Source organism: Scatophagus argus, chromosome 15 (assembly GCF_020382885.2).
Source record: "Scatophagus argus isolate fScaArg1 chromosome 15, fScaArg1.pri, whole genome shotgun sequence".
NCBI classification, from domain to species: domain Eukaryota; kingdom Metazoa; phylum Chordata; class Actinopteri; family Scatophagidae; genus Scatophagus; species Scatophagus argus.
The window spans coordinates 13,408,797-13,430,835 of NC_058507.1; the positions used below are offsets into that span (position 1 = coordinate 13,408,797).

General features: G+C 41.9%; 1 protein-coding gene across 4 annotated transcripts; it reads left to right on the plus strand.

The window, feature by feature from the left end:
- The first annotated feature begins 382 nt into the window (after nucleotides 1–382).
- Nucleotides 383–4,186, plus strand: exd1 (exonuclease 3'-5' domain containing 1). Of its 4 annotated transcripts, none has more exons than XM_046413834.1 (11): nucleotides 383–609; nucleotides 1,373–1,441; nucleotides 1,542–1,575; nucleotides 1,654–1,730; nucleotides 1,855–1,928; nucleotides 2,073–2,159; nucleotides 2,262–2,366; nucleotides 2,449–2,529; nucleotides 2,652–2,795; nucleotides 2,873–3,064; nucleotides 3,203–4,186. In XM_046413834.1, the coding sequence occupies exons 1-11, from the start codon at nucleotides 576–578 to the stop codon at nucleotides 3,869–3,871; spliced, it is 1,566 nt and encodes a 521-aa protein (XP_046269790.1). In that variant the 5' UTR covers nucleotides 383–575; the 3' UTR covers nucleotides 3,872–4,186. The 4 variants fall into 4 exon arrangements, with proteins under 4 accessions (XP_046269790.1, XP_046269791.1, XP_046269792.1 ...); XM_046413833.1 differs by lacking the exon at nucleotides 383–609 and adding an exon at nucleotides 844–1,214; XM_046413835.1 differs by lacking the exon at nucleotides 1,373–1,441 and having other exon boundaries at nucleotides 384–609.
- The last annotated feature ends 17,853 nt before the right edge of the window (nucleotides 4,187–22,039 follow it).

Sequence of the window (22,039 nt, forward strand, 5' to 3'; positions counted from 1 at the left end):
TTTAGGGTGTATGAATGAATGATCGAAAGACCAAGATCTAATTAAAGTATATTTAGATTTTCTGGCCAAGATTTTCTAAAGTGTATCTGTATCACTCTAAGGATGTAGCTACTGTAGGCCAGCACAGGGCGCTGACGCACTCTACTCAGACAAATGAAACATGTTCACATTCACACATGTTGTAATGTGGATGAAAAGGTACAGTTGCTTTGTTTTAAAGTGCCATTATTAGACTGATAAGTCAGATTTCAGGTTTCAGATTTGAAACACATGCAAATCAAAAGAATGAAAGGCCTGACTGGGACTAGCGGGTCAATACTTGGGCTGTGACCACCCCCTGGTGGATAGTTTAAGTCATCTACTGGCCACCTGGGAGCATATTGGCCTTTTGTAGCAACGGAAAGTTAGCTGCTGAAGCATGTATAAGAATGGATGAATAGATCGCTCAGGTGTTAAAGTGATTCTTCAAAAGCAGGAAAAGTAGGATTTGGAGAAGATATGAGCAGTAATCTCATTTAAACTAACATGTTAGAATCAGTCTATATACTTTGTTTTGTGTTTGTCTAGCTTACCCAATGACAGTTGAGGATAGTGGCATCTTAACATACAGTAAGTAGTTGTAGATTACCACTGCATTAAATTTTGCCGGCTGCAACGTTTTTTTTCCTTCCACTGGCTTGCACCAAAATTAGAAATTTTCAAAGGTTTCACTGAGCAGCTATACAAACCAGACAGGTGTATTGCTGCTGGCTTTCAGTTGGTGTGGCGGTGAGTATATAATAATACACATTAGGTTCTGTTGTAATAACCTTTACGGTGTTTTTGGCTAGTTTCGACACTGTTAGCCAGGGACGAGGGTGTAGAAGCTGAAATTAACGAGGAGCTTTCGAATGTAACGTTCACGTCGTCTGTTTGCGTGTCTCAGTCGGTACGTTAAATGACAGGTCGGAGAAGTAGACTTAGCTAGTCATTGCTGTGGCTAACTGAAAAGCTTTGACAGCCTGATATTTGAGCTAGCAGCTTTACTGTTTTTAATTGCACGAAACAAATCATACATCAAACTTCACACACTTCATACTTCAAAATGGTTGTAGAAGACGTCCAGTTCCTGAATCTCTTTAAGGGAAAACGCATCAAACTAACCCTCAAGACTTCATCTTATCTCGGCGTCGTCCAACGTATCAATCCGAACAAAACGTTGGTTTTGGCAGACGGTTAGAAAAATGTTCATCGTCTTTTTTGTGTCTTTTTACGTGGCATTGCTGATGACTTAAGTGATAATGGGTGCAATTTGCTACCTGTTGACCAAAAATTAACGTTTCACCGTCCGTAGCTGAAACAACCCAGTGTTTACATTTGTGTTTTGTTTCAGTCGTTAGTGGTAATAATGGCTGTAAATATCCTGGCTCAAAACTCTTCTTTGGGCACGAGATTCTGAATGGTGCGTACACACATCAAGTGAAGTTTGGGCAGAATATTTGCAATACTCTTTTAATTAACAGTATTTAATATCTTGCATTATATTTTTGTGCGATTAACAGTGGAATTCACCGATGAAACAGACCCTGACCGTGGGTAAGCAATCACTAAACAAAGTATCACTACTGGTGACTGACTTGGCAATAAAATGTAAACGTGAAATGTGCTGCACAGTAATATTCATGAATACAAGCTTGAAGACCACTTGAATGTGGACAAGTTTCAGCCATACAGGAAGACAATCACATTAGGTAAGCATTATAAAGGTGTGGTATTCTTATTCTTTTATTATACAAGATATATTTATGCTGAAATTTCAGCATACAGCCTCAAATTTAAATCATCAGTCACTACTGAAAGGATCCTTTTTCGCAGGTGATGATGACGCTGATGAGGAGTATGTCAACTTTGTAGTCATTGATGAGTTTCATGAGAAGTTTGGACCTGCTGTAAGATGATTTTAAGTTCCTGTTCTGTTGCATAAATCAACGAGATGCTCTTCTAATATATTTTTCAGTATACAAATTTATGTGGACAGTATAATTGTGGAGACATGTCTTTACTGTGACTACTTGTTGTCACCTATCCTTAAGGTGATGCACATCAAGAAGCAGCATGTGATTGGTCTGGGGGCCGAGGGAATCGGGGTATTTAAACATGGGAGACTGTGTTGGCTGCCGGTGAGAAACTTGAGAAAATCTGAGAGAGAGTTTTGCTCCTTCATCACAAGAATGAGAAGAAAAAAATAAGAGAATAACTTAAACTGGTCTTCTTTTGTATAGATAGCCACTAAAAACAAGGTATACATATTTGATATCCTGTTACTCGGAGCCCGGGCCTTTAAGAATGGGCTCTCCATGATCCTGGAGAATAAGCAAATACTGAAGGTGGGCAGTGTAAACAGGCTAGAAATATTGTTCAGACATAGTGACGATTATTACATCTCTGCTGACTGTACATTTGGTGCAGGTCATTCATGACTGCAGAGCCATTGCTGGATGCCTGATTGCTCAGTTTGGAGTAAAGCTAACCAACGTTTTTGACACACAGGTACTTGCAGAGTATTTTGCTACTTTAGTACATCACTCAATAATATGTGCCCCTTGTAGCTTTTGTGTTTCTCTCTAGGTTTTGTTGAGCGTTTGTGCTTTTATCTCTCTGCATCTGTTAAGGTGGCAGATGTCATGTGCTTCTACTCTGAGACGGGAGGTTTCCTTCCCAACAGGGTCAGTACTCTGCAGGAGGTGGTGAGTCTCCATTTGAAGGTGCCCTCCTCTCAGCTCGTATCCCTTCAGATGAAGTCACAGCTCACCGAGGTACAGCACACATTCCCAATCAAGATGGTTTTGTTCGCATTTGTATTTTTTATAATACCTGGTGTGTGTTCTTACAGGAAGAGAGGGAGATGTGGCAGAAGCGACCCTGTCCCGTACCCTTGCTTAAAGTGATGGCTCTGTCAGTGATCCACCTTTTGCCCCTCAGGCTGGTGCTGATGGATACTCTCATGTTAGACTACATGGCCCTGGTGGATTCATACCTGAGCAGCAGCCACTATGAACCTGATGAATTAGAGCATGTCAGTATGGTGAGTAGTTCACAAAAGAGCAGTTTTTTTTATTTAATTCCTGATAGCTGAAATGAGTACCAGAACCATCTGTTTTATTACACATAGTAGTTTAGAAACATACATATGAACAAATAGTCTATCTGTTGGTATCTTCAGGAATGTACGCTGCAGTTGCCAAGAGAGCTCAGGAAGCTGGAGAAAATGCGTTGTGAGCGGCAGGAGTGGGCTGCCGATCACTACCCTGTCACAGAGCAAGGTCTGTTGGCTCGCTTCAACCCCACAACTCATTCCCCACCCCAGACCTCACCTGAGGCTCAGGAGCTTTGCCAGACACAGGCAGATTCCACTGAAACCACAACTGTGGAATCACCTCCCTCAATACAAGTGGACCTTCCCCTTCACAACCCAATCACAAGCCCTCCGACAGTCACCAATGTTTCATCTGTGGATGTCCATGCCTCCCCTGACACAGCACCCCAAGCTCCAGTCCCATCTGATATGCCAGGCCTCATGGAAAAAATGTGTGTTTTCAGTTCCCTTGGAACTCTAGGTGTAGGCAGAGGCCGCACAGAGGCACCGATGGACACAATGGGTAGAGGAAAGCCTTTTGGGAAAGAGCAGTCGTCCGTCCCGGCCTTACCCACCATAGGAAGAGGTTTCCTTTTCCGTATATCACAAGTTCACATCTCTGGAGAGAGCACTGGGGACTTGGGAACTTCTGGTAGAATGGGGACGGCTCCTTCATACCCCAATCATACACTGACCCAAGATGTGATGCCCCTCCCTGGCCCCAGTGCTAGTGGCCTGCCAAAGGACACTTCTTGAGAGGAGACAATTTTACATTGGCACCCCAGACCCTGTCATCTTTCTTTACCCAGTCAGTCAGTTCATTCATACATTAAAAGTGTTACAGAGTGTTTAAAAGCCATGTAAGGCCATGTCTCAAAAATGTTTTCTGTTCTGTAGTTTGTGATTTCCTAGTGTGACCAGTAGATGGCAGTAAATATTCTATTTATTTTTTTTCCAAAGATTTGTTTGATACCAGGTCTTTTATGTTTGGAAAACAGAAAAGAGGTTATGTTGGTTGGAAGTTGCATTAAAAATATTTCAATTGTTTGTGACAAAATGTTTGTCCAGGCCTTTATTTGTATTGTGCTTGATATGCCTCTGGATCTCTTTCATTTGTTATTATTGAATGGTAATTGAATACATTAAGTTCTAGATAATCTGTATGATATCTAATATCCAATGCTATTGCAGTGTGCATAACTGACTATTTTTATTAGAATTTTGCACAACAAGTTCTGATTATATCTAACAATGAATCAAAGCGTCAAGAAATACAAGTCTTGGTTGCTGGAGCACAAAAATATAACCAAAAACAGCTCCATGTGCTCATTCGACCATAATGTGCTAAGCTTAGTGTGATTGATTGCCTGTACAACTTGGCTTCAGTGTTGCAGTTAATTGATTGTGAAAAGCAGAGACAGGCAATGATGGATCTGCTGTTAATGGAGCAAAAATCTTGCTAACTGACATTTCCTTTGATCACTGATGACCAAAAAAAAGGCTTGGCACAGGGTGAACACTAATACTGACTCTGTGCAGTTTTAGTCATTGTGATTGTATGTGGTCACACGTGGCCAGCACCTGCGCATTTTTGCTTGGCTCATCAGAGGTTGATGCATGGGATCAAAACAAGGCAACTACACAACAGCAGGCCAATGCTGCAGCCTGTAGTGCAAATGGGCCCACCTGTGTTAATCACATCTTATTGCTATGGTTATCTATGTGCAGAGGCTTGGGCCCCTTCCAGAGCTTTCTAATTGAAAGCATGAAACAGATAAAGTAGGATTTTAATTAACTGGGAGGCTGCTCGGCACAAAGCCTTGCATCTCTCTTAGCAACCAGCTCCTCCTCGTCTTCTGCTAAACGCAAGTGGGGTGGATCCTACCCATATGCCTCCTTTAACCCTTTTGCTCAGTCTCTATGGGTTGGTTCAGTAGAGCACAAAGGTTTAACACTTCTTAAAGCTTATTCACTTGATTTTATCTCTGAGCTGCTGCACTCAAATCTTTCAAAGGTTAATTTCCTGTATAAGCAGACTTAACTGCATTGACTTGCTTTATTTGTATTTATTCTTGGGGTTTGTTGCACATTGTTGTCCCACAGAATGGGAGTTGGTTTTATATATGTTCATGTCATTCAACAGTGAAGTTTTGGAAGGGGGGTTGACATGTCTTGAGGGGGATACAGGTCTCTGTGGGGCTGTGGAGGGCAGGCTCCTGTCATTGACAACCAGATTGGGGCTCTTATTTTAGAGGACCTTGCATTTCCTCTCAGTCACAATAATGCCTTATGTGCAGCACTTCCTGTTTCTCAGGCTTGGGAGGAAGGAACAGGGCGCTTGTCACACGGTAGTCACCACTTCCTCCCTCCCGCCCCCCACTCCCCCTGCTCCCAAACTTCAGACAGTGTTGTGTCCTTCAGAGGGGAAAGATGTCTGCACCTTCAGCATCACAGCAGGATGCTGCTGAGCTATTTTTAGACGTAAGTCGGAAAGGTAGCGTACAGACATAAACACAAACTTTAGGATGTCCAGCTGTGTTGATTTAGCATCCGAAAATGGAGGTTCAAACTGTGTAAGGCCAATTATTGTTTTGACTGAGCAGTGGGACTCAGGAGACCTGCTGTTTGCTCAAGGTGTAATTTAAATAGGTCGCCCATAAACAATGATTATCACTTTAAAAAACAACACACATTTTCTTATGGACTGTTTTGAATTGCACAAACAACTATAGATATTTTTGCATAATCAAAGGGTGTAATTTCTGCACCATTATTCAACCACACAGTATAGGCAACAAAGCCACAAAGACACGTGCCAGACTGCATTATTTATCACCTAAGCTTGTGACACCCTTCTGACAGCAACCAAACAAAGGTATTTTGTCCCCCCACCACCACACTACCTTATTTACTTCCCGCCATATTGCTGTCATACTGCAGGGGCTCCAGTTACCAGCAAAACCAAAGCGAGAAGATATTCAGAACAGGCCAGTGCTCCCAGGCAACCACCCCTCTTGATGAGTGTTAGGCTACAGATTTGTTCATAATTAATAGGCTTTGTTAATTATTAAGAACGTAGGGATAATTTACCAAAACCACTCCCTTTGAATGTGGCCATGTTAGAATTGTCATGCTGTTAGCTGGTTTACACTCTTAAGCACATCATTAAAATTCATCGTTGAGTTTGCTGACTAAGTGCACATTCAGATCACGCCGTGTTTCTCTCTTAATGAAGGAAAGCTGAACACACAGTTTGGACCACTGGACTGTCAATGATCAGATTGTTTGTGAGCTTTTTAAATTTGCACTCATGATTGAATCTTGCCACATAGCCATGTCTCAGCCACTTACAGGCCTCATTTCAGCTGAGGGAGTTGATTCAGCCTTAGGTGGCAGACTTGGCCAGAAGCGACTTATTTGACTGCTTTGTTGAGAGAACTTGATCTGTTGGTTTTACCTGAGTAATGTGGTACAAAGAGGAAGATTGATAGGCAGTATTCATCAGTTCACAACTGTGCCACAACAAATTAGACACATGTCAACAAAATAATCTCAATTTCATTATTCATGTAACCACATGTAATCCCTTTGTATTCATGGGCTCTGGGGAATAATAATCAGATATCAGGTTCCACTACAACACTGAAACATATCCCTGCAGCCAATCTTCCATCTGTTAGGAAAAACCTATTGTTTAATCCTACTCAACACCACCACCACCTCTCCCTCTTTCTTTCTCTCACATTACAAAATGATCCTCTTTTGCTCTCCCCTGGTCATATTCAACGAGAGAATGAATATTTAACGTGAGAAAAGCTGAACTATCCAGATGGCCTCTCAAGTACAGCAAAAATGAGAACAAAACAGCATCAATGTTTTAGCCAGCCAACTAATGGTATGTATCCCACAGTCAGGAAACCCAACTAAGAAACACCCCTCAGTATGTACACACTGATTTAAACACCCGCATGCACAGATGCAGGCGCACAATATGCACCTTTATGAACTGCTGCGCCATGTTTACTCAGGCAGCATGGAGCACCAGGACCTTAAGAGCCTCTCCAAAGGAATCAGCCATATTGTGACCTTCAGCTGGGACAGACGAGCTCAGATAGAGGATGAGTGACAGATGAGGGTGCAGATGAGAATGTGTTTGATGCAGAAAGAACTGGCCTTAGGAATGTTAGTCCTCAGCTGGTCCGGCTGTGCATGCATAAGCACACTAATGAACACGACGCTAGCAGCTTCGCTCTCAGGAAATATTTTAACAACCATTCGATGGATCGCTATGAATTTTTGTGCAAAATCCAGCGTAGTGGAATCTTAATGACTTTGGTGATCCCCTGATTTTTCTTTTTGTATTTTCATTTGCACAGTGTTTTGGTTTTTGATCAGATATCCATGAAACTGCATGACTACAGGACATTCCCTTCCTTTGCCACACTTTGTGTTTCTAATTACCAAATATTAGCTTGCTCCATGCTAAACTAATATGCTGAACCTGGAACATACTGTCTGCTAAGCATTAGCGTATTAGCATGCCATTAACTTTAAGCTCAAAGCCCTTCAAGTATAGCGTCACTGAGCTGCTAGCATGGACTCAACCATTAGACTTGGTAATAAGTATGTTTCAGAGAAGGTGTAAAAAATGAGGCGAAGTGTAGTGTTTTTACAACAATAAAAACAGACAGAGTAACTGTCCTTCCAACCTGTTCTGAACACTGACCGTAAATAAATATATAGTATACAGTCTATAGTTCTGAAACTCTCTGGAAACTTTGTGGTCCATTGCCTGCCCTGTTTTGGGTAGAATGTGTACAGTATGATTAGACAAGACTTGTGAGGAGGGAGAGAGAAATTTGGATAATATGCAACAAAGATCCAATGCTGTATTTGAAGCCAATCTTATTTCTTTAGCTCAGTGGGAGAGGCCCGAGACACAGCAGGATTTAACAACAGAAAGTCTTCATCACATCAGAAGAGCAGCTGAATGCTCTTGAGCATTTTGGCTATCACTTAACCAACCATAGAGTAACTAGCCTGGCCAGTCCCCAGGGCTCAATGACTGCACTCTCATCCACGGGAGATAATGACAAAATGAGTTGGATGTGGATATGTGTCAATGGAAGGCATGCAAATTAAGCTTCTATCGAGCTTGTTATGTTCAAATAATGGTATTATTTTTGTTAATATTAGGATATTAATTAAATTAATTTATGTACAATATCTTTGGACACATCTGAAAATTGCCCCATGTGGCTGTTATTAATCTTCTACAGCATCAAGCAAAAACTGTCCTCTAGATTTTCTTGCATCATTAACTTTGAGAGATTTTCAGGCTTTTTGCTTGATTGGGAAAGGCCACTGTTGGTCAAAGGAAAAGGTGTTTATCCACCAGAAATTCTGGTAATTAGTTATTACAATATTGGCAACCCCCTCAGCTACAAATGTCTTTGATTAAAAAGATGGGAGATTAGCTTTTGGCAAGTTTGTCATAATTAAAGCCTGTATTGTATAAGGTGTGTGTGTGTGCATGCACAGATGAGGGAGTAGTTGTAGCCACAGGGAGGGCCTGGAAGAAGAAGGAGTGGAGGGGGCTCCCTGTGGCTGGCTGAATTAGTGCCCGCTGGTTTGGCCTGGCAGCTGCTCTCTGAGCCTGGCACGCTGACAGCCTGGCACTGTGGGGCTGTGTTGTCAGGGCCAACCAGCAGACTGTTAGAGAGGCTCTAACACCAGGCCCACCAAACACAAACTCTTTCACCATCAGAGGCTTTGTCTTCCAACCAGCTTGCCATACTTGTGTTACTTGTTATGGCAATATCATTGGATTAGTATGAGATTAAGTTTGGTAATTAAAAAGGGTAAATTACATTCATGTCATCGGGGAAAATATAAATGCCATCATGAGTTGGTTATGACATTTAGCCATAATGAAAAATGTGACCATAGGTTTTTTTTTGTTTTTTTTTCAATCAGTTGTCACATTCAGTGTGCTGTGCCTTGTCCCATGATGGGCTGAAGTAAAGACCATGACGTATAATTCACTTTAACTGAATTTAATTTAAACTGCTTTGTCAGGAGTGCTCAACAAAAGTCCTAAAGCAATGCCATCTGTTTCAACGCCTACATGTTACTGCAGTTATATAAAAACCACCTCGACAACAATATGCTGTTCATGAATTTACAAAACTAAGCCTGATAAGATAAGGGAGAAAGTTTCTGATGCCTTTTACTCTGACAATTTTTTTCATGTTAAGAGTGTTTTTTGTTAAACATAATTTATCATGAATACCAGGATTCCAACTAAGGTGGCCTGCTTGTGAAAACAGAGATAATTAAATTAATATCCATTTCACAGTGTAAATTTTTGTGCCATATATCCAACTATTTCATCATCATTGAAGTGACATACTGAAAGTGTCATTGTTGATCTCCCGCAGGCTGCTAAAAGTGTTCATTGAGTCTTTGACCATCCTTGTGTAGAGGGTGTCACTGGTGGGATTTGGGGAGATCCTGGGGCCTGCCAGGGCCGGCTGGGCTTGTCTTGGCCCAGATGCAGCAGCTTCTGTCCAGGCATGGCACTGGGATATCTGTGGGGCCCAAGCACACCAGCTGCTATCTCCATGTCACAGACAGCTGTATCTGAATATTCATTCAAAGGGCAGATTAATGTGTGCTTGTTTGGCCCCACATGGTGTGCCATCAAACAAGCCAAAGTGTGAAACTGCCCAAAGAAATCATATGAGTAGAAGCACTATGTCTCCTGCAGCATGAACGCAAAACTCCCACAATCTGTGAATCAAACCTCTGAGCAATGTGGAGTGGGTCCTGTAAAAACATGGACCGGGGATGAACTTGACAATGAGCTGTTTAGCTCCTATACAATTCAAAACTTTAGCTGCTGTGGCATGATGGTGTGTTAACTGTGTTTATATATTGGTCCATCCACGTTTGGTTGTAAGCAAACCGGAAAGCAGCTGTCCACCTTTTTTGCCAGTGTCTACTCCTGTAGCCGTAATGCCTCAGCTCATGCTCAGTCCAACTTCTGCTTTGCTTGATGCCATTCATCTCACGCCAGCGGGAGATGAGGAGCAAAGACTCATACATTCACATTCAAAGCAATGGCCACCTTCCACAGCGGTGGCTTGATCAAACTTGGCCTTCTTTGAAACATGTTTTGGTGGTTGTTTGGTCAAATAATCTGCTGGCGGACGGCAATAGAATCTGTGAATGTGTATTAGTGAGTGGTTTTGAAAGTGGAGTTCTATAAAATGAGCAGATGGTCTTTACTTCCCTGCCTGAATAAGTGGAGTGAACCAGTGGGCACACAGAGGGTGATTTGTGGGTAAACTGTTTTACCTCCCCTTTCTTTGTGTTGTAATGGGGAAGGCAAAATGGTTGCTAACTGCTGACAGACAATGGCTTGGCCCTAATAAGAGCAAAGTGTTTTGGTGCTGCTGGTATAATGAGGATGAAGTGGAGCAGCTAATTATTGCAACCATCAGAGCCAGACCAGGCCTCTATTTTATTTCCACCATCATACAATACAGTTGATGTTATCGTCCACTATTTTCTAATTTTACGAAAGACGTGCAATATAATGTTGAAATGTGAATCGGCACATCAAATGTAAGATATTTGAGCCACCTGTGTAGGAGCAGATATGCTTGGTAAGCAAATTGAAACAGAAAGGTGTATCTTATTGCTGTCATAGTGAACAGTGTGCAGCATGTTAATCCATCACAGGGTAGTAAAACCATAAGGCAACTGGGTGTATAGTTTATTTGCTCAGCCTTTATCTGCTGTATGGCCCCTTGCTGACCCTGAGAGCCTGTTAGACTGACATACTACCAGCAACATAAGCTATAAACCCACAGGTTGTAAAAGGTTTGATTCTTACTGGTGAGGATAATCTCAGTAGCCATCTTTGTCTGGTGATTGTCTTGGTAATTTATGGAGGAAGTGGTGCTCGGGTGTTCCTTTCCAGTTTTGCTCAGTGTCTTTCACTCATCAGAGAAGACGACAGAAATTAGTTCAGAAGTACGCTCAACTAACAGCCATGGAATAACCCAGCATTTTACTGTGCCAAAGACCTGATCTTCTCGTCATCAAGTATTTGAATGTGTTGTTCAAAAATCGTAATAATAACTTTATTTTGTTTTTAATTGTGATGTATTGCATCATGCCACCGTAATCACTCAATGATCTCTGATAATGAGCTTAATTTGCTTCAGCACATGATTGACTATCAGTTGATTACAGAGTGGGTTCTATCGTGACGATAAGCAGCATACACTCTCCTCATCAACAACAAGCTTGCAGTGATTGCTGTACCAGTGCCCTGGCAGAAGCCAACTGGAAGGTTGTGATTGCCCTTGCAGAGTGGGTGCAACACATAAACAGCTCATTTATGAACAAAAGGGACAATTCAAGTGGGAGACACTGACTTCATATGACAACAAAGCCAAACAACATTTTATACATTTATTTTAATTTAATTTGTATTGACTACAAATACTTAGAGTTTGTCTACACAGATGAATCTGCAAAAATCAGGACATCTCTATTAAAATATACCAGTAGTATAGGCTATAAAACATGTATTTATCACTGTGAAAACAGTCATCTTTTATGTAAGTGGTGTGTCCATGGAACAACATTTAACTGTGAAACTTTGTTCTTTTTTTTTAAATGAAATCAACTAGTTCCAGTTGACTTCCTCTGTGAGAAATTAGGGCTTTCTAGACTCTAGAGGTCTCTTTTTCATTCTCCCTTATGTAGAAAAAAACCTTTATATTGTGTAAATAAAGATAAGAGCCACATGCTATTTCATCTTTTGAAATTTATGGTGGAGTGTGGGTGTAACAGAGCTCACAGAGCCCTAAAAGGAGACATTTTGACCATGACTTTACAGTTTCCCATCAAGCCTGTGCCTTTGCTCTCCATGGTAGCAGTGCCAGAGCACTTTCCCGTCATTATGAGCGCTTCAGAGAAAAAAAGAGATGCAAAATGGTTTCCAGGTTTTACTTAAATCTGAAGAGGGAGGGCAGGGTGGGAGGAGATAGAGGCTTGATTGCAGGTAACTCTGTTGACTGTGAAGAGGCTGTGGGAAACCAGCACACAGTAGCAGTTGGTTCCAGTGACGTGTTATGATACTTCCTTGGCTTGTCCTGCACATACACATATGAGTACACGTTTACTGTATTTTGGACTAAGTGAACATATCTCACTACTAAGATTACCAGCCTTTCATGTATTCAGAGGTTGTCAACCAGAGGCAAGCAAGAGAACAATGAGCATTGTGATGGCTGACAGTGACAAACCCCTGTAATTCTACGTGTTACACCGGGGGATGACACCCATATGGGGGGAAATGGGTGTAGGGTAGCAAGGGAAATGACACAATTTCCAATTTTAATTGTGTAACATACAAAACAAGAGCAAGAGTCCTGAGTTTCAGTAACTTTCTTGTCAGCAGGCAACATGGCATCACTTATTTTATTTGTTGTTTCCAGTGTGCTGTTTACTTTTAGGTTTTCATCCTGAACATTCACTATAAATGCATGTCAAAGATCAAATAAATTGAACACATCTAGGCTTGAATTTACTCTATATACAATTAGATTCAGCATATTCAGTAGGCAAGGTGGGTCTTCTGTCAGGATTCCCACATTGTCCCCTTTCCAGAGGAGAGCCTTATTGTCTGAGGAGGAGTCACGTTGTCTACAGAGGGTCCCATTCTCCTTTGTGCCCTGATAGGTTTACCAGCAGCAGCATGGAATAAGGAGTCACTCTCTCCCATAGGACAAACAGGAACCAGCCTGAATGTGGCCCAGATGCTTATCTGTTTCTCCCACGACTACAGTCTGTGCTTTGGAAATTAAATGCCATTAAAGCTATTTTGATGGTCCTTCAAGTCAGACTGTTTAAACTCTGTACAGCAAGAAGAAAAAAAAGTTTATCATCCAACTTTCTTGCATTGGGTTAGATTAGAAGATTTATGCCACTATCATTTCTGTAAGGTAAATATGAGGCAACAGCCAGGAGATGGTTTAGCTTAGCACAAAGACTGGAAACAGGATTACACAGCTACCCTGGCCCTTTCCAAATCCACCTAATGGCATGCCCCAATCATTCTAACTAACTTGTTATATCTTGCTCAATTAAACTTTCTAAAGATTAAAGAGTACAGAGCCAGGCTAGCTGTTTCTACCTGTACCTACCAGTATTTTTGTTTAGTTAAGCTAATTAGTTTAACTTAGCAACAGGACTGGTTCTGTACTCTAACCCTAACCCTAACCCTTTAATGGATCAGTCAAACAACATATAACACTAGTTAGAACATTACAGGTACTGGTATACAAACTTTGTTACCTGTGGACAAAGCCAAGCTAGCTTTTTGCCCTGTTTACAGTCTTTGTTAAGCTGACAATCTGCTGGCTGTAGGCATAATGTTAGCTTCATACTTGCTTTACAGTATTTCTTAATCTATAAACAATGTAGTAACATAGAAAACACAAACTCACACTGATAAACATGTTTGTTGATATCATTTATTAATATAGGCTACTTGCATTATGTTCTCTTTTTAAATTTTGTATCTGCAATACTTCTGACATCTGCTGACAAAACATCCAACTAACACTCTTGTGATGTCCAACTTTAGTATTTTCAGTTAAACTAGCAGAGGAAAGAGACCGAAAAAATCATTTTTAGGCTTCCAGGATCACGCAAAACATAACCGGCTTTAATGTTGTCATCCTGCTCTGCATCTTTCTCTGCAGAATACTGGGTACCATGGTAACATTTTTAAGGAGATTAATGATGGGACAAAATAAGCCTGGCAGGAGAGAGGATGACCATCTTTTGCCATCAAGACCAACATGGGATATTCCAACTTTAATAGAAAGTACTGGGTTTATTTCAGCTATCCCCATACAGTATTTTTATGTTTTTTGCTTTTACTTGACAGCAGAGACAGACTTGCACTGCAACACTGGGGGCTAAATGGTTTTGTATTGTAGACCACTAGCCAAAAAGGACAACCTTCTCCAAGATGAAAATACTGCCAAGAAAAATGACTGCGAAAGCTAAAATGAATTAGAAAAGAGCCAAAGAGTACTGTCAAAAATACAGTATGTCAATTGTTCTGGTGATGAGCTTCGGTTTGTGTTGTTTTTCAAGTCCCTAAGGTTTAATTTTTGCTGATAAGGAAATCAAGAGATGCAGAGCTAAACAAATGCACAGTCATTCCAAATGAGGCATGCAATATTTGTTCCTGTATTAAACTGGAAGCACTCCTATGATACATTGTGACATAATTTAAAGCAAACATGCTTAGCTTTGCATAAACAATCAAAGCTGGAGAACAATCCACTCTCCTCTATAAGGGAGGGACTTCCTTCTGATTTCCCCTACACTTGCAGGAATATTGTTATTTTACAGTGGGGGAAGTTGTTTTCTTACTGAATCGCAGTCATTTTTCATGCTCCTGATGATTGCCAGGGTCCCTTTTCCCTCGTCTTGCAACATTTCCTTATCAAAGCAGTTTTGTAAAATGGTTACTTATTTGGCTTTATATCAAAAGCCGTGTTAAGTTCTGTGTGTATCAAGGGCTAATCTCAATGTTGTGTGCTTAACTTGGTTGTTTCCCAGGATAGCTCAGCCTGGCATGAGGTACTGTAGCAGAGAGTAAACCCAGCTGCAAACAGGGCCTCATGTGTGATCTGCCCCAACTGTCCAGGGGGGAATGACTACAGGCATAGTTTGGGGTGGGGGTTCTCATGTCACAATTAAAGCCATGCTGATGTTGTAGGCATACTTTACAGCATGTTTATATTTTTTCTCCTCTGACAACCCTCTTGACTCTTCAGAGACCTTTAATTCCTGGTCCCACTATGGTCACTGTCAATCTCTGCATCCCCGGGGGTCATTTCCATCCATGGGAACATTGGTTGTGGCAGTAGAATTCCCGGAGGAGATGGTACATGGTAGATCTTGACAGAAAATCACATCAAGGCCAGAAAGCCATAGTGTTGTAGTTCAAGAATTTTCTGCTGCCGTCAAACGGAGGCAGTTTGAGGTTACGGGGGGTGGGGGCATTTCTTAACGGGTCAACACTCTGCCAGCCGGCGGCTCCCTGTATGGACAAGCCATGTGCTCCTTCCGGGAGTAGAAGGATGTGTCATCTCTCCCTAGAATAGGTCACTGCTGTGGGACCTTGATGATATAGGTGAGAGCATGAGCTGATTAAGGGCCAGGATGTGTGTGAGACATCCTCTGATGTTCAGGACTTCCCTCATTAAAGAGGGTCATGTTGATGGTCAATAGGAATCAGCCTGCGGAATAAACAGGGGTGGTGCCACCAGCAATTTCAAATAAACACACTTTTCATTTAGTCAACATGGAAGTGGTTGTCGCAAATGTGTACATTTCTCAAATGTACCATTTCCTTTTAGTAAGGCCAGGAATATGCACAATTCCTTTCATATTACAGAGCAAAATACCATTTTGTCCATTAGCTTGAAGTAAATCTATAATTTAGACCCTATACTCTAGTCCACACACATACGTTAGAACCTCTCATAGTAGATCAGCTTCACATAAATGATAAATATAAAAATTTAATAGAACTGTCTGAGTAAAGCGTAAAATTAGAAAATTTCATCCAGTTAGCCGATAACCATTTGGGATAACATATTTTTCAATAGCCTGAATTGCATCAATTAGAGAGACATTACAACATATCTGAACATATCTGTTCAGTGTATGGTTCAGTGCTGGGGCTCACATCATGGCCCAGATTTTGCAGTTGTTTTTCTCCCTTTCCTGGTTCTCCCCCTTCTCATGTCTGACAAAATCGTTTCCAGCTAATTTACGATGGTCAAACTGTGGGAGAACAATACCCCGTGGACATAACACGGCACAAGCTCTACCACATGTCCCAGAGAAGAGCGAGGTGCTCGCAGGAAACACTTACTGAGATAACAAGATAGTAAGGAAAGCAGGGCCACTGAGAGGCCATGCAGAGGAAAATGTCCCATAAGAAGAGTTTGCTTTAGGCTGACCACTATTGTACACGTCTTCAGTCTGTTCTGCATGCATCTTTTGTCCCTAAGCGTGTCCTGTAAAAGGATGTCACAACCTATTAGTTGTTGGTAGAACAAGCTGTTTTACTGGGTCATAACTCAGTTGATTGAGATATGAAATTATGGATGTTGTCCTGGCTTCAATGATTCACTTGGCCCACAATCAGAGTCTGTGACGTAAGACAAGCTAAAGCCTTGCCAGGACAAACAGATCTCCACCAACATGATGGGGTAGCTAGGGTACGACCCCGGCAACCAAGCAAGGAACCACGGCCATACGGGAGAATGCATGCAGACCATTTTCATTGCCTCCGTCTCCCAAGCATACACACAACCCTCAGCCCTACCTCCTGGTGAGAATAAACATTTGATAAAACAGTTTAGATGTGCATCTGCAGAGGTTGATTATATGTATTTAGTCCAGATAATCATTTCTGGATCTCATGTGCACTATAATTACAGACAGCACCTGTGCCTGGCCCACCTGCAGTCATTACCACGAATGCCAAGCAGCAATTTAACCATAATTATATCAACAGGGGAAAAGGAAATATTCAGCAGCAGTACAACTCAATAACTTTACTATTAAAATGCTGCCATGTTCTCATCATGAGGGGAAAATCATTGTCTCAGTAGGATTCCTGGAATAATGAACTACCAGAAACCGCTGCATGAACATATTTTAAAACCCTGACCCCCCAGGCAGATCAGTGCTTAAATCTTGCCAGCTGGGTTAGGGTTGAGCAATACAGGTGACACGGAGGACAGCAGGATCAAGGTTATCAGTCAAGCTAATTGATGAGCCAACTTGTTTTCACTGAGCCCAAGTATAGGCATGAGGAGGAAAAGGAAAGCAGTCGTCAAGGCTGCCTTGTTTGTGTTGTGCGGACAGAGGTGAGAGGTCGAGCAGAGCTTTGAGGTGTTAGCTTATCAAACCGATCCCTCTGTTTGCAAGTGAGTTCCAAGGTGGTGAAGGGTAAGTTTCTCCTCTATACAGTGATTCTGGTGGGAACGGAGAAACGGCAGAGTGATAAGCCCTCTTAAGATCAATGAATGTGGTGGAAAAAGGAGTGGCCCAGGGCAGCCAATAGTGGCTGGGCCACAGGGAGCTGCGGGGAGATAACGTAAACAAGGAAACCACCTGATGTGAGCAGGGTCAGATAAATGCTCAGCCCTCAGCACAGGCAGGTGCTTCCTGAGTCCTGCTCCCTCAATCAGTTAAGCCTTGCTGCCCTCCTCACATACTCTCTTCATTCTTTTTCTGTTTTCTCAGTGTGCTGCAGAAGGTTTTCCGAAAAGTATCATTCACAGCATGATAACAAGGTTTAAGATCAACCCACAATCAATGTCTTTTTTCCCTGGAAAATGCTGGAGCCCAAAGCAAACATTCAGGGACAGTAAAAAAACAGAGTGCATTGAGATTCACTGAAGTGATGATGATCATACAGGCAGTAAAGATAAGACCAGCTTGATGTTTGTCGATAGGATAGCAGACAGTACATAATGGTTAGCATGTTTTGCAGACGTCTGCGTGTGTGCAGATAAGGGACCTTTACCTTTGAAAAGAACAGTCAGGTGAATACTCGAAACAGTCTGTGTATGTTACAGATACACAACCTGCATGGAATGAGAATACCTCTTCAAATCCAAGCTCACCTCTCCCACTGCTCTTCTTCCTTCTCTTTCTTTCTTTTTCACTTTGCTGGTTGGTCTGGGATTGCTTTGTGCTGTCCAATGAGGAAGGAAGTCGGTGTGAGAAAGTGCCTGTTTTTTTGAGACCAACAGGAATTGGCCTCATCACAAGCGGTTCCTTTTTTGCCGCTGGAACAATGCACTGGCGTCACACCCCTCGAATGGACCTCGGCATTTCACATGGAAAAATGTTCCCAGAATTCCGCTCCCAGGCTCAGAGTAAGGCCGAGGATGGGGTGAGGGTGAGAGGGCGGGAGGTGGAGGGCGGAGGGTAAAAGCTGTTAGCAGAGGGGGTGACACACAGTGACCAGTAGACACTTGTCACTACCACATCCAGGGAAAGTAACGTACCACTTTCAAGTTATGGCGTGCCAACAAAGGCAATAAACATGTTTTAGTTTCAATACAAATCTTGAATGTAGCAAAGTCATTACTGATCATAAAATTTAAAATAAAATTATGATCAATTCTGTAATATCACAAATATTTCCTGGACTTCCTCCATAAATGACACCGTGTGTTTTCCCCTCAGGGCAGCTGAATATGCTTACACTTTGTGACCTGGATGGTAATGGTAATGGTAATACTCAAAAACTCAAAACACTGGATACACTCAGACCTTAGCAACTGATAAAGTGTTATGTTATTCTGATTTTGTTTGTTTACTGTGGTGGATTATTGCCTTATTCTGACCACTGGCTGTAAGTCATGCATTTTACGTACAACAACACTGATCCTTAGAGTAGCATCAGCGTGGAAGCCAATACTGGAACTGATTTTTAAACAGGCACTAATAATGTCCAATTATGACCCAATTATTAACAGTTTTTCTCTGCAAGTGGAAACAATATGAATCATTTTCTTTATTACAAAACTTTACATTACAATACGTTTGTCCTTTCATGTGTAGGCTTGAAAACACACTCAATTCTATCAGTGTAGTGCAATATGCACTAATTTTTCTCTCTGGTCCTTCAACACTGGGCTTCAAGATTAACAAATTACCCCTGCTAAAATGTGCAAGGTCGGCACTTATGATATCAGTGTCATTCATCACCCTGGCTAATAAATCACTGTGGAGTGTATGAGAACATAAACTTGGAACAAAATGATTAATTTGCAAGGTACGGTTAACTATTCATCTGAAGTCATTAGCAGTACTCCAGTTTTGAGAGAAAACATCAGAAATCCATATGAGTGCATCAAAATGGGCATCGTTATGTCAGTATGTTATGACACTGTGATGAGGAATCACTGCTCTTACACATATGTTTCTTTCCACATAAGGAAGAAACTGGTTGTTCAAAAAGTTAGCATTGCACAGCCTGAAGCATTTTTAAAATGAGAGAATATCAAAAGTATGACATCTATCCTTTGAGAATGGTCTGGAGAGCACAGAGTTCTTGAGAGATGTCAGATATTGGACAGAGACATGAAAATTGCCTATGAGAGTAAGTCAGAAGGGTAAGATCTGGGGCAGCTTGGAACTCACAGGGTCAAGTTGGAACAACACTCCACGGCCATTAGGCCTGGCAGCGAGGGAGCTCCTCCTGGGCTACAGGGCAGAAATTAGGCTGAATGCTTCGCCTCTGCAGAACATATTCATCACCATAGGCATGAAACCTTTCTACATAATCTCATCAGTGAGGATCCAACCTCAATGAGCCTTTACTAAACAAACAGACTCCTCAACACCAGGCTCCCACTGAGAGAATTAATCAAACAGGATCCAGTCAGCCCCTGTTGTCTCAATGCAAGGCTGGGTAAGCATGAACAGAGGACTAAATGATGTCAAACATGGCGTGAAGCCCACTCGCTTGTTGTCCACAGGAACACAACAGGCCGTGGAAACATATACATCTTCCATCTGTGCAGTACACTGCTGTTAATATCATGGCCAGGCCTTAAGTTGACTTGGATAACAATCACTCAACACAAAAGGATTTGCATCTGTTGTTTGTCTTGCAGAGTGGAGATGGGTTTGTGTGTATGTACACAGTGAGCAGTTATGAGGTCAGTTGCAGTTCAGCTAGCTAAATGGAATCCAAACAAAAGGTCACATTTCACTCTCATGGCTGTGGAAAGCTCCTAAAGACTTGGTAGGCCAAAGAAAAGGCCTCGTACAGGCCCAGAAACATAGCTTTCTTGTGAGCATTGCAGCACGCACTCTCTGAGCCTTTCACCTTCAAAGACACACATACCCTAAAGCACTCCCACACTCCCACCCCAGCACAACAGATTCCCAGGAATATCTGTTTGTGAAATCGGAAGCAAAGGTAGGAAACTCCTTGTGCATAGACCAAATGGGAAAAAGACAAAAAGGAATTCCAAATCGTCAAAGGAAAAAACAACCGACCCTCCTAAAATACCTCTAGATCCATCTATATAAATAAACAATGATATAGTGTAGTGTACTGTGGACGTCATGGGGCCCTGGTCAGGAAGTGGATGATGAAAAGCAAATTAGGAATCATTAAGTCCCTGGATAATTAAACCAGAATCACATGATCTTATCACACCAAATCACAGCATCTAACAGTGTGGCATGCCAAGGTGAAATTACTGGACGCTAATCACTCTGATGGTGTTCAGTGATTATGTTGAACTTCCTCTATGGTGACACTGAGGCCAAAATCCTTGCAACTTTGAGGATTAATGTTGGCCACTGCTTTGATGTAAAATTCCCCTGATTCACAAAGCCAGACAACTTCAATAAAAGAAAATTAATAGGAGCTTTTTCAAACTCTTCCTGTGGTGCATCTGTGCCTCCAAACCCACTTGAGGACACAGAGACCCCCCTGTGCAGCACATAAAGGAAATGCACCTGTTCACACCTCATACTAACAGGTACATCTGTGTGTGAATTGCGGGTCTGCGAGGCCTGAGGGCTCTTCGTTTTAAGCTGGTCTTCCTGATAGACTAGTGGGAGCGATTTTAACAGCCCTCTTCACACCAGCACGCTCTTCCTTCTCCTCCATTTATCTCTTTCCTTTTCCTGCTGTGAGGTTTTGTCTTGCGTAAAGCAATGATGCTTTGACTCTGGCAAAGGAGGATTTCCTCAAGGCTACAGTAGCTTCTTCCACTCATACACAATTAGCCTTGCGCTGGTAATCACTCAAAAAGTGTTTGGGCAGAAAAACATGTTTGGCTTTCGTGGGAGTGTCCTTCACATGTTATTTTTCTGTCCATGTGCAACACAAACAGGAGCAACAGGGGGGAAATAACAAACAGACACTATAAAACAGAAATGCATCTGATTAAATGTAGCAGGATGTGACATTGTTCAGCTTGAGTGACAGATGTGATAATGCCTGTCCCTACTGACTCTCCATGTGTCAAAGGTGGAGATGGTCTGTTTGGATCAATATCAAGCACTAAATGGGCGGTCCCTGTCCAGTGAAGTATGTGCTGCTGTCTGTTGGCACACTGGCACACAGACAGCTGTTACACACATGGCCTCAGATCACCCTGACCTGATTTACGCGCTTCAACCCGAGCCGAAGCCTTTTAAAAAAAAAATGTGTACTGTTGATCTGTAAATTATGCCGAGAGCATAAATGAAGTCATGATGCTGCCATCCGCCAGATATCTTTAAATAGCTCCAGTCGGGTGTAGTGACACCTACATGCATCACTGCATCGTGTCACTGCCCAAAGTGTGTTGTTGGTTGCGTTGTAAGGGTATAGAAGTAATGACATGGCCATGTTTTGTCAACAGTAAAGCAAGAGGGTAGCTGGAAAGTTCCACAACAGACCAGGGCTCTTATAAGGCAGCCGACCATAATGTCAGGGTCTCTAAATTCAGCCTAATGTCAGCTGAAGGTTTGAAGGTTTAAACTGAGTGGAAACAGACACCCATAACAGTTTTTACACTGGGTAATTGGTGACATATGGAAATCAGTTTTAGGTCCAAAAGTGACACATTTAATAAGGCCAATTTAACATTATATGCAACATGCTGCATAACTCGGAGCACATAGAATTCCCTGTGCTTTTAATCAGCTGGTCATGTCAAAGCAATTTGCTGCAGCCGACAGCATACATACAGTCATGTTTTCTTCTTCTACAGCAGGAAATTCGACATTTAGTCCTTGGCTTAAGCACACAAAGTTTTAATACAAATTCTCTTTAGACTCTGAACCTTC